Below are 15570 nucleotides of genomic sequence, written 5' to 3'. Positions count from 1 at the left end.
TTGGCAACAGTTGGATAGTGCTAGGCTTGAAATTAAACTTATGATGGTTAATGGGAAGAATAATGCGTGAGGGAGTTGTCTACCTAGGAGGATGAAGATACTCCCTAAGGGGTCTGATCAATGGGATCAGGGTCACCGTGGTCACTACCATGTGCAGACATATTAGGTGCAAGTGGCAAGTTCTAGTTGTGTTGAGACATGAGTGATTGATATTCTACAATTCTACCTAACCTAAGTATCATACACCACGCACAAAAATAAAGTAAAAAGAAACAGAGTTACCAGATTTATCGAGAGATGCTTATTCTTATTTTTTTTTTCTTTGCCTAAATCTTCCCGGCAACGGCTCCAAAATTTGGCTGCACTCTCACCCTACAATTAAAACACTATAAAAACACAATAAAACTTTTATATTTTTTTTTCTTTATTTAAGTGAGAGGTTTATACTCGTCAGTGTACGAGTGCAGTTGTAGTCTAAATTTAAATTTGTATTTTCTGGATGAGTTCAAATCGTCCACTGAGAGATTTATTTATGGCAAAAGAAAAAGAATATCACACACATATTTGAATAAATTGACAATAAGATTTTTTTTATGGATTTTCAAATAATAAATGCTAGGAAATAAAGCAAGGCAGAAGTTAAAATAAACACTGAATATGAGACTATGAAATTAAATAACACTTGAGTTAAGACAATTTCAGCATCAACCCTCTGATCCCTAATTTTTAGTAGAAAAGATTAGCAACACTAATTTAATTTCAGATATGAGGGTTTGTTATTAAATGCAATTAGAAATAATGATAGTTCTAGTTTAAGCAATCACCATACATGATATGCGGGATTCTAGTTTAAGTAACTACCATAAATTCGATTGTAATTAATTAATACACAAAACAACTAAATTAATCATCCAAATTTGGGTATGATAGTGTTTCCAGTTCTAATAACTCCCATACATGACATGAAAACTCTAAGTTAGGCTTACGCTCCAATCCAAATATAGTGATTTCTCAATAATTAATACACACTCATACTGACATTTAAATTAATGTCACTCATTTAAAACGCAGATTGTTTTGGGAATCATTGGCGCTGGACACTGTCCTTGTCTTAATCGAAAATTAGATTTAACTATTCATCTTCATTTAAAAATTAATTGACATGAATTTAAATGGTGTAATTTAAATAACAAAATTTAAATGACAGGAATTAAAACAGCAAAAATTAACTGGCCATTTAGGCGATGGATAATAAAAAGACGTGAATTAAAAATTGTAGAAATTTAATGGCATAAACTAACCGGCCATTTAGGCGATAGATAATAAAGGAACAATAAATAACATGAGAATTCAAAAGAAAAAAGAATAGAAGAAAGATCACAAGAGAGAAAAGAAGAGAGAACAATAGCAATTATCAAAGAAAAACTCTAAGAACACAACTAAGCTTTCATTCAAAAATAATAACCTCCTCACAAATGTACCCAAGTGAGCTATTTATAGCTCACAAGATGCAATACAAACCACACAATTTAAAATTATACAGCTAGACATAATTATATCTAATGGGCACTCACAAAACATTCACCTAACTAGTGGAAGAAAATTAACTAAAAGACAAAAAATACAAAAGACTTTAGGTAGTGGAATACTCATAAGAATACAAAAGACTTTAGGTGCTAAAACACTCATAAAAATACAAAACAAAGAAAAGTCTTCTACAAGTTGAGCTTTGTTGGGCCTTTGATTGGTCTTGGGTCTTTTTTTTTTAGATTAAAATGTTTGGGCCTTTAGTTGGTCTTTGACCTTTCTTATGTTGGATTCCATTTGATAATTGGGCCAAGTGCACTTGAAACATCCTCTAGACTCCATAATTGGCTCTTGAATTTGAGCAATAATAATGGGTAATCCAACGTCTTCGATTTATGCCCCTAATTAATTGTAAAAGTCAACTTTCTTGCTTCATCCTGAAATAATATGTAATGCGAATAATTATTTATTTTAAGCATAAATATAAAATCAAAATGGGGATATAATTCATTAAGATTTAAGAAACATTAACCCCAAATCATGAAGGATCTGGTGTATACTCCACAGGCATTCTTGAGACTCCGAGGGATGATTTGGCGTATACCTCAGGACTCATTGGTAGCCTGTTCTTGGCTACTAGCAAGTTTGTATACTGATTCTTGGGTGCCAGTGTCTGCACTTTATGTGGGCCCCAAAGACCATATGTGTGCATTTATGCATTTTTTATTATGACTTGGCATTATGGTACATGGCATGACTTGATATACGAAACATATTCATGTGTGGGGGATGTTGATGGACGAGTCAACTATCAGCCCTATTATTCCTTTTTTGGGTATCGTGTTATATGAACACATGGTATGGATATTGTGTGTTATTTATGTATATGAGACCGGCTTGTGTTTCCATATGCGACATGATATGCATGATGTTCAGGGAAAGTCTGGTCATATCTATTTTTCATTATTTTTATGCACTTGTTGAGTCTTATGGCTCACCTTGAAAAAAATGTGCTTTGATGAAGTATAAGAAAGTGTATTTCTTTGAGGACATTGTTGTCCAGTCTTAGAAGGCATGAACTCAATGATTGTTTAGATGTCAGGTAATGATTTTATTTTGACTCTGAGTTATTCATAGTTTCATATATCGTTCTATGGATGATTCCATTTGTTATATACTTGTTGAGCGTTGTGGCTCACCTTGTTTCTTTTGTCATTCTAGGGAAGTGGAAGATAAATATTTGGGGGCGAGTTCTGATTAGATGTGTACAGAGATGTCCCGACCTCAAGATCCATAGGTGTAATTTTGAGAGCATAAGTAGAGGGCTTCATTTTGTATTTATAGTCGTAGCGCCCTTTTATTTTGAAAATATATGGGTGGTAACCCTGAGATGTCGATGTAATAAATGTTATATAATTTATTTTGACTCTTATTGATAGAGAGCAAATATAGAATGAAAAGAAATTTTTGGACAATTTTAAGTATTTTTCTATCTATATCTATTTTGAATGGACATTTTCTGGGATTTCCTATGCTAGTGGAAAAATCCGGGAGTAGATCTTGACATAATCATTTAAGGGAAAGTGTTATAAATTATTAATTATTAGTGAATGACTATTGTACCCTTACACCCCTAATTTTTACCTATAAATATAGGACTTTGGTTCTTAATAATATACACTTTTTGAGGTATGATTATATTCATCTCTTCTTTTTTTCTCTCTATTTCATAATAATCTTTATATATGTTTGTTATCTTGGGAGCACTTAGAATCTGATTTCTTTAGATGAATTAGTGCATCACTATCACAAACACTCACGGATTGTTCGAAATTAAAGATCAATCATATATAAAATAGAAGAGAATGGAAAGTATTGACAAAAATATAAATCAAACCACAAGAAAAATATAGATTCTTATCCTAATTCAGATTGTCCCTTGGGACAATTCTACATTCAGCCTTTAAAGCCTTCAAAAGCAGTCTTCTTTGATAGAATAGAAAGCGATCAGTAGAGCTTATCTCTCCTCACCATTACAAGCATTCAAAATTATAAATAACTATTCTATGACACAATCTTTCCTCTTTTGTTTTCTCGTGAGAATCATGCATCTACTCAAACATCTAGCCCTCTGTCTTATTTATAGAATTTAGGACGTTAACTCCTAAGCATTTCATTATCGGTTTGAATATTACCGATTTAACCCCTTAACTTAATTTTAATTATAAGTTTAGTCACCGCTTATCTATACCCTTTAAATATTAATGCATTCTTATTGTCAAATATCAGCATTACTCAAGAGAACAACTAACAATGTTCCAAGACGATAAGAATATTAACACACTCTAATTATAAAAATATCACTTTAGGTCCTTTCATATAAATTTTCATAAAATATGAACCACCACCCACTTTCAAATATAACCCGAATATTTCAGTAGAGGGACAAATTAAGTTTATGATCATTATCCTTAATTATGATCATTATCTCTAATCTACCAAAGCTTGGTGGTAGACACAGCCATATCTGTCACACTCGCACAGCCCTTGAACAAGAATCTTAAAATCAACCGAAACTGGACGACTAGAGAGACAACAGTGGTGGTCCACAAAGGTACTACTATTTTGGATAGTAAACAGCCCCATAGCCAAATTTGAACAGCTCGAAAGAGCTGCCATGGAAGAGGAAGTCGACAGCTTTGCAATAAATCTTCGGACATTTTCCAGTCTACAAGATACTCATCAGCTTCTTTGTTTTGTTGGGTCACTACCCAATTCGAGAATACATCCAAACTGTTCCTGGCGGACAAATCCACGTTACCTATGCCATGGACACCTAGCCTGCTGCTTTGCTGGCACTCCAATCCCGGATGAAACATCATGCAAACCCAATTCTTAATTTTTTTATTTTTATTTTTGTCCATATTTGTTGTCTCGTCATCATCGTCACGAGGTTTAATCTCACTACATGTATAGTCCGCTGTCTAACAGTACAACCCTATCCTCCAGATAAAGAAAATAATAATACCTCAATAGAAATGTTAAAAGGATTACTATCTAGAAACATCTACCACAAAAAAGAAGATAATCCAGCCACAATAAAGCATAGGTTGAGGGTATAATGAAGCACCAAAGCAGACTTTATTTACAGTAGAAAATTACAGTAGGGTTGGAAGGAGAAAAGGAAAATATAAGGCAAAATTACATGTAACTACTAACTCTATAGTTCTGATATTTGACTGCAGCAAGCATCAGCTTCCTGCATCAAGCTACTAGCATGCATCCATCTTCCACATAATAAACTGACTGCTATGTATATCACTTCCTGAAAGTAGATAACAGAAGGAGCAGTTAAATCACAAGAATCTAGCTAAAACAAATAGCTAAACTCAAAACACACAGAACTAACAACGACAATCAAATTCATGTGATTTTGTTAATAGATGGTGAGAAAGCAGAAGTAAAGCCAATGAATGGAGAGCTAGTAAAGAATCTAGAAAGAAAAGGTCTATTTTTGAAAATCACACATCCTGGGAAGTTGCATTAATGTGAAGTAAAAGGGTAAGATCCACGAGCAAATTCATGTGAAACTTAAAGACGCTTCGGCATTGAAGCGACAAATGAAGTTACACGGAAAGAAAAATATGTAACAACCATTCCAAGCGGATAGTTCAACAGGGAAAGGACCTGAGTATATCGGAAATTCACATGCCATCGTCGCTGAACTCTTAGTAATATAGAGACCCTGCAGCGCAAATATTGAACAAAAAAATGTTTTTAAGTTTACTGCAGGTCTTAGAAATTCGATTTTGCTAGAAAAATGCATGAATTAAGAGATGGCGGGGGAGGGCAAGGGCTTCAGATCCTACCTTGCCACCAATTTCCTCTTGAAGCGCTGTCTGAATCATCTTCACCCCCATCCTTGTTTAGCTGCTAATTAAAATCGAAAGATCCTGTCAACTTACTTTCCATGTACTCTCGTCAATGAATATAAGATGATAATCCTCAATAAATGGTGATTCCAGTTCAAATCCAGCCTTAACTTTTGCAGGATTGAAAATGCTTGGGAAAGAGGTCATTTGATCTACGAATAAAGACTATTTTCTACCACAGAAAAGAGCTGTTCTTTTCCTGCCTTCAATTTAGTTATAGTTCCATGGGGCAAAGGTGTTTATTTGTCAAACCGTAAGTCCAAGGAACCCTCTGAAATTGAATCTTTGCGATATTCATCACGCGTCTTACCTTCCAGAAGACATGTAGAAATCTCTCGATAACAAGTCCTTTTTAGGTGTGTCACAACCAATAATTTTATGTACAACATAACAAGTACTCACCGTTGTCGAGTACCCAGAACCTTGAGGATTCTGAGGGTGAGAGTAGATGTCTTGGCCGCCATAATATAACGAGGAGCTGAGATGACAAGGTTGTTGTACCCTTTGCTCCTGATAACACGGACCTGTGTCCCTACTCGGTCCACTCTGATTTTCACCTTCTTTGCTCCGGGCTATAGCATCTAAAAAGCGAAAAAGTATTACCCAGAATTTCAAATGTAGAACCCATCATAAGGAGAAAAATACAAACAGGAAAATGATATCCTGATATTTTCAACTACTTGAGTTTCAAACTAAAAACAGAAAGTCAGAATTCAAGCTAGAAGTATAGCTTTGTTCTATAGTTTAATCTTCACAAACCTTGAGATTCCGGTTTGGTGCTCCAAACCTGACTTGCAGAGTTTTGCTGCTTCTCAGTCGCTTCGGGGCGCAGAGATTCTCTCCCCAATACCTAAAAACGGGAGAATGAAAGCAAGTTGAGAGATTTCTTGAAATACAGAAACAGAAAATTCATAACTCCAATCATCATTAGGGATTGAAAAAGATCGAAGGTTAACAAGAACAAAGCCAAGGTAAATTCCAAGAATACAAAGTAGAAAGCCTGAAAAAACAAGACTGGCATAGACTAGCACAATCTCACTCCATCTGTCACAAACCACTTATCTTGATCGAACCCATTAAAGTTCCATCTCCAATACATCATTTGGATTCCAATTTCCTCTTTTGACTGAGTTCAGTGCCACAAAATGATTAAACCTATGATTGATTTGAATATCATTCCCTTTCACCTTCGTGCCCAATTACACAATTTGATGAAGCAAAGAAATTGCCACAAACAAAAATTCAGAGCAATCGCTTGATAGATAGCATTCAAGATTAACAGAAATTCTTGAAAGAAGGGTAATTATGCAAGAATAGAAAAGTGAAATGCACAAAGACCATTTAACGGAGACATCGAAATAGAAAAGTGAGAGAAATTCAGTATCGCGGTTTACCCTGGAAGGAGGCGGAAAAATGGAGCCGAAAATTCCGGAAGACGAAGAAGCGGAGGAGTCCTTTGAACCGAAAAGATCAGAAGTGAAGGATGAGGAGGAAGAAGAAGGAGAACCCAATTGCTTCTTTCCATCCATATTCTATATCTATCTTTCTATCTTATTTTTTTCCCTCTCTCCCCCTATCTCGCTCTCTCTGAAACCTCCCTCTGCGAAACCGAAATGAGTGTGGGCCGGAGAGAGAGGACGGAAGCAGCGAGCGGCGTCGAAGAAAGGAGGAAGCAACCGACAGATGGGGAGAGAAACAAACAGAAAGTGCAGAGAAAACGAAAGAGAAAACGGGAGCAAGAGAGAGAGAGAGAGACACGTGAAAGATCAGCTCTCCTTGTGCCTTTGCGCGGAAGAGAAGAGAGAGGAGAAAACCGAAACCGTCGCTCACCATTTTATAGCGCCCTCCCTCTCTCTCTTCTCCTCTCTCCTCATTAAAACTAACAAACAAATCAAGCGCCCACTCCCTCTCTCTCTCTCTCTCTCTCTCACACACACACACACATCTTGGCCGACCATCTCCTCCTCCTCAGTCCTTCCCGCTGTAACTTCTCCTTGCATTGAAAAATTGTCAAAAACAAAAAGACAATCAAATTTTAATAATAATATAATAATATGTAAACTCCATATTTATTTTTTTTTTTTTTGAGGGGGGGGGGGGGTTAAAATGTTACTCATAAAATTAATTTGAATTGAATTTTTATTTTAAAGTAAAATATTTGAAGAAAATATTTTAAGTCCAAAACCCAAGTCTTCTCCCTCACAAGATTCAGATTCTACCGCCTGGTTAGCGGTTACCGTTATGATGTGAGTGCACGACGTTAAGTCAAATCAAGCGAGATCAGATATCGCCACGTGGAGTATCAGATCATGCCGATGGGCCCTACCAATCTGTCGTCCAACGCTTTACCGCCACGAGTGCCTAGTGGATAAACCCGACCCAGTACACCTCCTCCTGCTCCTGCTCCTCCATTTAAGTGACGAACTGAACTCCAACTGTTGCTTCCCTGACCCTGACCCTGACCCTGACCCTGACCCTGAGAGGCCTTTGTCTTCGTCCCTCTCAATTAAAACCTAAACAATTCTTCTTCTTCTTTTTCTTTTTATTTTTATTTTTTCTTTTTTATTTGTTGGTTCGGTTCAAAGGAAAGGAGTGGGGTTGGGCTTATCATGTTATCTTCTAGTTGTGGGACCCAAGCACAAGAAGATTGCCTCCTCCTTCACTGCAACTCCACTGCTTAAAATTTAAATTTGTTACCAAGTAATGGAAGTTACAAAGACCCTGCAACTGATGCTATCAATTCATATATTTCCCATTATTTTTTTTTTAATTATCTTGCATCTATATAGTCTTAGGGACCATTTGTTAATCAAGATATGAAGTAAAAAAATCAAAATACGAGACACATTCATAACTTCTATACTTTTCAATATATTTGTTAAACTTATCTAACTATTCTTAAAAAAATTATTAATAATCTCTTATCCTGATCTTTCAAGATATACTTATATCTTCCCCTTAATAGATAAGAAAAAAATAATGTTTCATTTAGTGTATTTTAAAAAATTTAACAAACAGTTTCATAAAAATTTTAGAATATTTCTCAATTTTATCTCGATCATTCCATATCTTGGTCCAAAAATTATTTTAAATTTATTTTAATATTTTTTTATTTTATTCATTTTAATAAATGCTACCTTAGTTGGGGGATGGGATGCAATTAATAATAATATTATTTCATTAATTAATTTCAGCAATGGCATGCCCACTTCATCATCCCTTTCTTTGCTTTTATAATAATAATTCATCAAAAGCTGGCTCCCTTTTTGGAGGTGAGGTCCCAACCTCAACACTATCCCGATTTCATTAATGGAATGTTGAAAATTTCGGACCACTCAAGAAAAATGCTTTGGCTTGGCGTCCATGGGATCATGGTTGGATGGATGGATGGATGGATGGATACTTTAATGAGAATTTAAAAAAGTAAACATTATTAAATCACGGATCATGATTTAGTAAGCCTGTCAAAACCTTCTTACTAGCTGCTTAATTATTTTTTAATTAAATGACAATGAACCACGTAAACATTAATAGGACCCCAACTTTTGGATGATATATATATTAAAAATGTACTTGATAACATTAAAAAAGTGGAGAGAGAGAGAGAGGGGGGGGGGGGGGGGGGAAGTGCAGTGCAGTGCAGACCACTGTGGGTCGCCGCGTGCTGTACGTGTGTCCAAATCTAGGCCACATGGGGTGTCGTCGTCCCCCAATTTCCCAACTATTTATTTATGATCATCATCCTATTAAAAGAAATTTTATTTGGAGACGTGACCCAATTTTCAAACTCTATTAAAGTTTAATAAACATTTAAATTTTAATATTTATTTCAAACCCTTACGTGTATGTGCCCTGCCCTCTACTTTCGCATCTCTTCATTCCAACCTATCTTACTTGCTTATATATCCCTTGTCAAAATTCTAATTCTAAAAATACCCAACTTAAAATATATTAACTATAATAATAATAATAATAATAATAATAGTTACCAGTTTTCTTTTATCCAAACCCAAAGGGGGGGGGGGGGGGGGGGGGTTGATGAATCCAATTGTGAGTGTGGAAGGAATTTGTCACTTTGCTGTGTTCTCCAGTATGTGCTTTAATTCAATGGTGTCAAATCCGCAAGGCAAGGCAAGGCAAGGCAAGGCATACCAGCCTTGGACTTATCAGGAAAAATGGTGATATGGGATCGTGTGGAAGAGACCACCACCACGTGCCCTCTTGTCTCGAAGCAAATATGAATTCATACATAAAACCAAGTTATGTGTATCTTTAGTGTTAAAGGCACTTATATGAGTTTGAATTTTGAATTTTAAAAGTCAAATCAAATCGAATCAACCCAACTCAATTACGTGGTGATTCATTAAGTTGGGTCTCTACCTTAAACCATATAAAATTTTATGCCCATTAGAATATTAAGATTTTTAAACATGAATTATGATAAAAAAAAAAAAAGCACAATTTGACTAAGCAAATAGATTTAACTAAATAGAAGGTTGAAAAGAAAGACAAGTTTAAGAAAAATGGGTTATATATATTGAGTTAGGTTAGGTTGAGTCCATAGACCCAATAGTCTAATCTAAGCCTAATCTTGTGTCAATCCATTCTTCTAAAAAAAATGAACTAAAACCAAATTAAGTTAGATAAGGGAAAAAAAACAACAAATTAGTCTAATTATAAATTAATTCAGTGTTAATTGTTAAGTCTATCCACACTCACAAGCAGTCCTAATTAGAATAAATAAATTGCGAGAAAGTAAAAAACCTAGTATCTGTGTTCAATTAATTTGAATAAAATGAAACTAAAGCCAATTTTTTTACAAATTCTTAAAATAAAGAACAAATCAAGAGTAAATTACATAAATAGTCATTAAATTTTGCATTAAAGTATAAAAGGGTTATTGAATTTTAATTTATAGTTAAAATATTACTAAATTTTAATCCAGTATACAATTCAATGACTACCGTTAATTGCAGTTAAAACAAACTAACAAAATGCTGATTTTTTTGTATTTTTATATAAAATTTAGTGATCATTTGTGTCGTTTAACTGTTCACATTGTTAGCCACATCAACATCTTTAGATTTTTTTAACGATAATTATGAAATTGTATATTAAATTTAAATTTAATAATATTTTAATTACAAATTAAAATTCAATAATACTTTTGTACGTTAATATAAAGATTGATGACTACTCATGCAATTCACCCAACAAATCAAAGGCCAAAAACTTATTTTGGGATTCAAACACCTATAGAAAGTAGAAAGTAGAGAGATGTGAAGGAGGCGTGGGATTGTGTCCTGTTTGGAGAAAGAAACAAGAAAAGGTAGAATGGGACAAGTTTGAAAACACATCAAAGCACGCTCCGCGTACCATTAACTAACTCTTATCGTGTTGTGAATGGGCCGGCCCGCCCCCAGCCTGCCTTATCTCTCCCTCATGTCATGTTGTGTGCTGCTTTTTCCCAAAGCATCTCTTTCTTTGCTTCTTCGGTCTTCACGTCGGCCAAAAAAATACCACCTCAATCTCTTTTTTTTTTCTTCTTTTTATTATTTTGAGATTTTCGAGCTTACACCCGATTAATCTTCAAGAACGGGTGACATTCTCTCTTGATGCACCTCCCATATTAATTCGGATGCAATCATAAGTTATATACACTTAGAATGGACTTTCAAGAAATTGTTTCCCTTTCTATCGACCCCTTTCACGTCATACGGACAGAAACTCTAGAGAGGTGATAGGATGCACCATAATCTTTCCTCCACAAGGGCGATTTATCTTTCACCATTAAATGTTATTTTTCACAACGTCGCTAAGATTCAAACTTTTGATGCTCATATTATTTTTTTTGTGTTTTACTGTCGTAGTGCGTGGAGTCTGATTCTCTTTTTTTTACGTTGCCTAATAGGTAGGTTTTGTTTTAAAACAATTTATTTATTTAGTGAATTATAACCCTTACCCACTCTATGCAAGGTAGATGGGTTTGAGTGGTACAGATTAAGTTAGGTGTAGCTGGACACTAACAGAGATTATATGGCATTTTTAACCTTATAAAGAAAGCATTTTGGTAATACTAATAAAATATTAAGGATGTGATTTTGTAAATAAATATTCAATTAGTCTGAGAAAATGTTGTACCCAAACTGGACTTATACCCATTTTAGTTATTTTATTTTACTCTTTTTTTTTTTTTTTTTTTTGTAGGCTGGGCGTATCCAAATTTGATTTTACTTCCAACTTTCATTATTGTTATACACCTGTATAATGCCCCTCTCATGCCCGCCCTAAGAAGATTCGACCCAGATGTAATCCTTAATTTGTCTTCTCTAGACTCTAGCTAGTTTTATATATGTTGTGTTATTATTTGTGATTCAAATAATGTTGATTTATTATTTGTTATATTCTATTAATTTATTTGTATTGTATTTACGTAATATGTTGTTACTATTTTTATTTGTAACATTATTTTATCATGTTATCTATGACATATTCTACCGTATTATATGACTAGTTTTATTAGAGCCGTTGATAATCTCATTGGTTAATCCCTCTAATCGTTGTTCTTTCTCTGTAAATGATGAAATTTGGTAATCGTCATACTCTTGACGTATCTTGCAAACTCTCTCATAAAGCTACAAGAACCCGAATCCCTCTAATCGTTGTTCTTTCTCTATAAATGATGAAATCTGATAAAAGAGAAATGTAATCGGGAATTGTTTTGAGTACTGTAACAACTTGTATATCGCTTGTGCTATGGTATAATCTGTGTTCTTCATATTACAAGTTGATCTTGTTTATCTTGTTATCTTTTGTATTTTCTGTAATCTTTGTACTGTAATGTCTTGATTTCCTAGTTGATTGACTAAAGACGACACCCCTACCGTGAGTAGAATTATTTTGATCCCAACACGTAAACATTGTCTCCTTGTGTGTGTGTGTGTGTTGGTTGTGTTTTATTTCGTTTTTCACTTTATAATCTTGGTGATCCTTGGTATTGTCAAGGTTCTTGTGTGTTGTGTATTGGCCGATTACAAGGAATTCTATCAAGTGGTATTAGAGCCACGTTACGATAATACAAGAACGAGTACGGACAAGGAATCACTCAAAGGATTAAAGATTCGTGGTGAGTTGTTTCAGACTCGAGTGAGATCGAAGTTCATACCAAAACTTCGACTCTGTAAGTATAATCCTTTTTTTTCCTTAATTTTTGCTCTAATTCTTTATTTGGTTGTGTGGTTTACTCCACAGGATATTAACAAGTGATAAATAAGTAATTACGTTTTACTTTGTTCATAAAGAGTCTTCCTAGGGCTTCTTGTTATATCTTATATTTGCTCTTATTCCATGTTATTAGTCCTTTCCTTTGCTATTATCTATCCGTATTTTATTTCCTATCAAGATTTATTATATTAATAAAATGGCACCTTCTAAGTTAGAAATAGAAAAGTTTGTTGGCCATAGTGATTTTGGGATGTAGCAAAAGAAAATGAAGGCAATCTTGGTGCAAAACTGGTGCTCTAAGGCACTAGTTGAGCTCAAGACTAAGAAAGACCAACCTCAAACCATAATTGTCTAAGAAAGGCAGGAAATGGATGAGTTGGCCTATAGTCTTTTGATTTTAAGCCTAGCCTATAATGTCCTAAGACAAGTTAATGAGAAGACACGACAACAAAGGTATGGACAAAATTAGAATCACTTTACATGACAAAGATCTTGACAAATAAAATTTACTTGAAAGAAAAACAATTTGGATTTAAAATGGACTCCTCTAAGACATTAGAAGAATACCTAGATGATTTTAATGTCATCACCATAGGTTTGTCTAATAAAGATAAAAATATGTCAAATGAGAATCAAGCAATAATTCTCTTAAATTCTTTACCAGAGTCTTATAAAGAGGTAAAAACAATAATTAAATATGGTAGAACCTCTTTTGACTTTAGAGGATATCTTATCCACCCTAAGATCAAGAGATCTTGAAATTAAGAAATAACAAAAATCCAATTTTGTTGAAGATCTCTATGTTAAGGATAAGTCTAACAAGAAATCTCATTTTAGAGATAAAAGTGAGTCTAAATCTCAGTCTAAGGGTAAAGAGAATTCAAAATCAATGACATGTTGGTTTTGTAAGAAAGAATGTCATCTTAGAAAAAATTATCCTTCAGAGGCAAAAGGATTATAGATAAGAAAATGCAAATGTCTCAGATAGATATGAGAGTGGAGAAAGGCTAAGCATTTTAGAAGTATCGGCATGATAGATTGGGGCGCATAAGCTTGAGAGGACTGTAAGAGTTAAACGAGTTAGGCTTTTAGATTCAAAACAGATTGATAATCTAGAGTTTTGTGAGTCTTGTGTTATGGGTAAATCTCATGGATGCCTGTGTTATGGGTGAATCCCATATGTTGTAGTTTGCTACCTCTATTTTTTGGGGTGGGTTCTTCCCATATTCATGTTTTCTTTTTAGGGCCTAATATGTTTCTTTCCTTTGTTGGTGGATATTCTAAAAAAAATTGGGTATATTTCCTTAGGCATAAAAATGAATCTTTTGAGAAGTTTAAGGAGTGAAAAATTTATCTTGAATATTAAACAGAAAAGAGGATTTAAGTTTGAAAAACTGATAGTCGACCTATAAATTAATGTGTCTAATCTCATAGGATTAGTCAAACCTAAACAAACTGATGATATTTAGTTTAAGGTGGAAACGTGGAAGTCTTAAGGTGGAACATTAGGAAATGCCATGTTTTGGTGATAGCCCTAGAGTTAGCCTTGATCTCCTGATCATAGTAGTCTTGATAGAGTTAGATGATCATGTTGTCTTTAGTAGCCTATAGTAACTGAGTTTGTCCTGGTTATAAGTTTGAGCAAAGTAGTAAATTTTGCTCAATGTGCTCCATATGTAACTGGGAGACTAAGTAAGGGTTCTAGTCAAATTCAAAAAAAAAAAAAAAAAAAACACCTTTGAATAAGGGGGATTTTGTTATTATTTGTGATTCAAATAATGTTGATTTATTATATTCCATTGGTTTATTTGAATTGTATTTACGTAACATGCTATTGCTGCTTTTATTTGAGACATTATTTTATCATGTTATATGTGACATATTCTATCGTGTTATATGGTTGGTTTTATTGGAGCCGTAAATCATCTCATTGGCTCATTTGACAACTCGTGTTTCTTACCCCTTTATATAAAAGGCCCCGATGGAATTGTAATCATCATACTCTTGACGCATCTCGCAAACTCTCTCAAAAAGCTGCAAGAACCCTAATCTCTCTAATCGTTATTATTTCTCTGTCAATGATGAAGTATGGTAAGAGAGAAAGGTAATCGAGGATTGTTTTGAGTACTGTAACTGCTTGTATATCACTTGTGCTCTAGTATAATCTGTGTTCTTCAGATTGCAAGTTGATCTTGTTTATCTTGTCGTCTTTTGTATTTTTTGTAATCTTTGTATTGTAATCTCTTGATTTCCTAGTGGATTGACTAGGGGCGACACCCTTGCCGTGAGTAGAATTATTTTGATTCGAACACGTAAACAACATCTCCTTGTGCGTGTGCGTTGGTTGTGTTCTATTTCGTTTTCTATTTTATAATCTTAGTGATCCTTGTACTGTCAAGGTTCTTGTGTGTTGTGTATTGGTCAATTACAAGGAATCCTAACATGTTGTTTGATTAAAACAATAAATTTATTTGATTAGAAACATCATCGTCAAGCTGCTTGAATTTGAAAAATAAGAAAACACTCAGAGGGCGTGGTGAGATCCCTGCACAAACACTCTGATACTTAAGTCAAACACTGAAGATGATATAAACTATATTGAAATCAGTATTAGAGTCGTTGTATATTTTTATGAATGAGTGCCTACTTATTTATAGAGGAATATAGAATAATCTTTAGTAATTCGAAAATATGATTATTATAGATAACACTTATCTTGATTCTCCCTAATCTAATTGGAACTATCATTATTATAAATAGCATCTATAGATGATGTTTATTTTGCCATTTTTACAAATGAATTTTTTTGTGAATGATTGTTTATCTCAATATTTTAAATTTTTTTTGGAATTAGAATTTTTTATGAATAATTGATTATCTCCCCGAA

General features: G+C 34.1%; 1 protein-coding gene across 3 annotated transcripts; it reads right to left on the bottom strand.

The window, feature by feature from the left end:
- Nucleotides 1-4637: 4637 nt before the first annotated feature.
- Nucleotides 4638-7261, bottom strand: LOC127789227 (uncharacterized). 3 transcript variants are annotated; one of them, XM_052318055.1, is made up of 6 exons: nucleotides 6854-7255; nucleotides 6219-6309; nucleotides 5862-6040; nucleotides 5397-5460; nucleotides 5215-5272; nucleotides 4638-4852 (listed from the first exon to the last, which is right to left on the bottom strand). In XM_052318055.1, exons 1-5 carry the CDS (start codon nucleotides 6986-6988, stop codon nucleotides 5256-5258), a joined length of 486 nt encoding a protein of 161 aa, XP_052174015.1. In that variant the 5' UTR covers nucleotides 6989-7255; the 3' UTR covers nucleotides 4638-4852; nucleotides 5215-5255. The 3 variants fall into 3 exon arrangements, with proteins under 3 accessions (XP_052174015.1, XP_052174017.1, XP_052174014.1); XM_052318057.1 differs by having other exon boundaries at nucleotides 5397-5457; nucleotides 6854-7253; XM_052318054.1 differs by lacking the exons at nucleotides 4638-4852; nucleotides 5215-5272; nucleotides 5397-5460 and adding an exon at nucleotides 5478-5769 and having other exon boundaries at nucleotides 6854-7261.
- Between the last annotated feature and the right edge of the window lie 8309 nt (nucleotides 7262-15570).

Source organism: Diospyros lotus, chromosome 13 (assembly GCF_014633365.1).
Source record: "Diospyros lotus cultivar Yz01 chromosome 13, ASM1463336v1, whole genome shotgun sequence".
NCBI classification, from domain to species: Eukaryota; Viridiplantae; Streptophyta; class Magnoliopsida; order Ericales; family Ebenaceae; genus Diospyros; species Diospyros lotus.
Note: the sequence above shows the minus strand (reverse complement) of the source record. Positions and strands in the feature narration are given on the sequence as shown.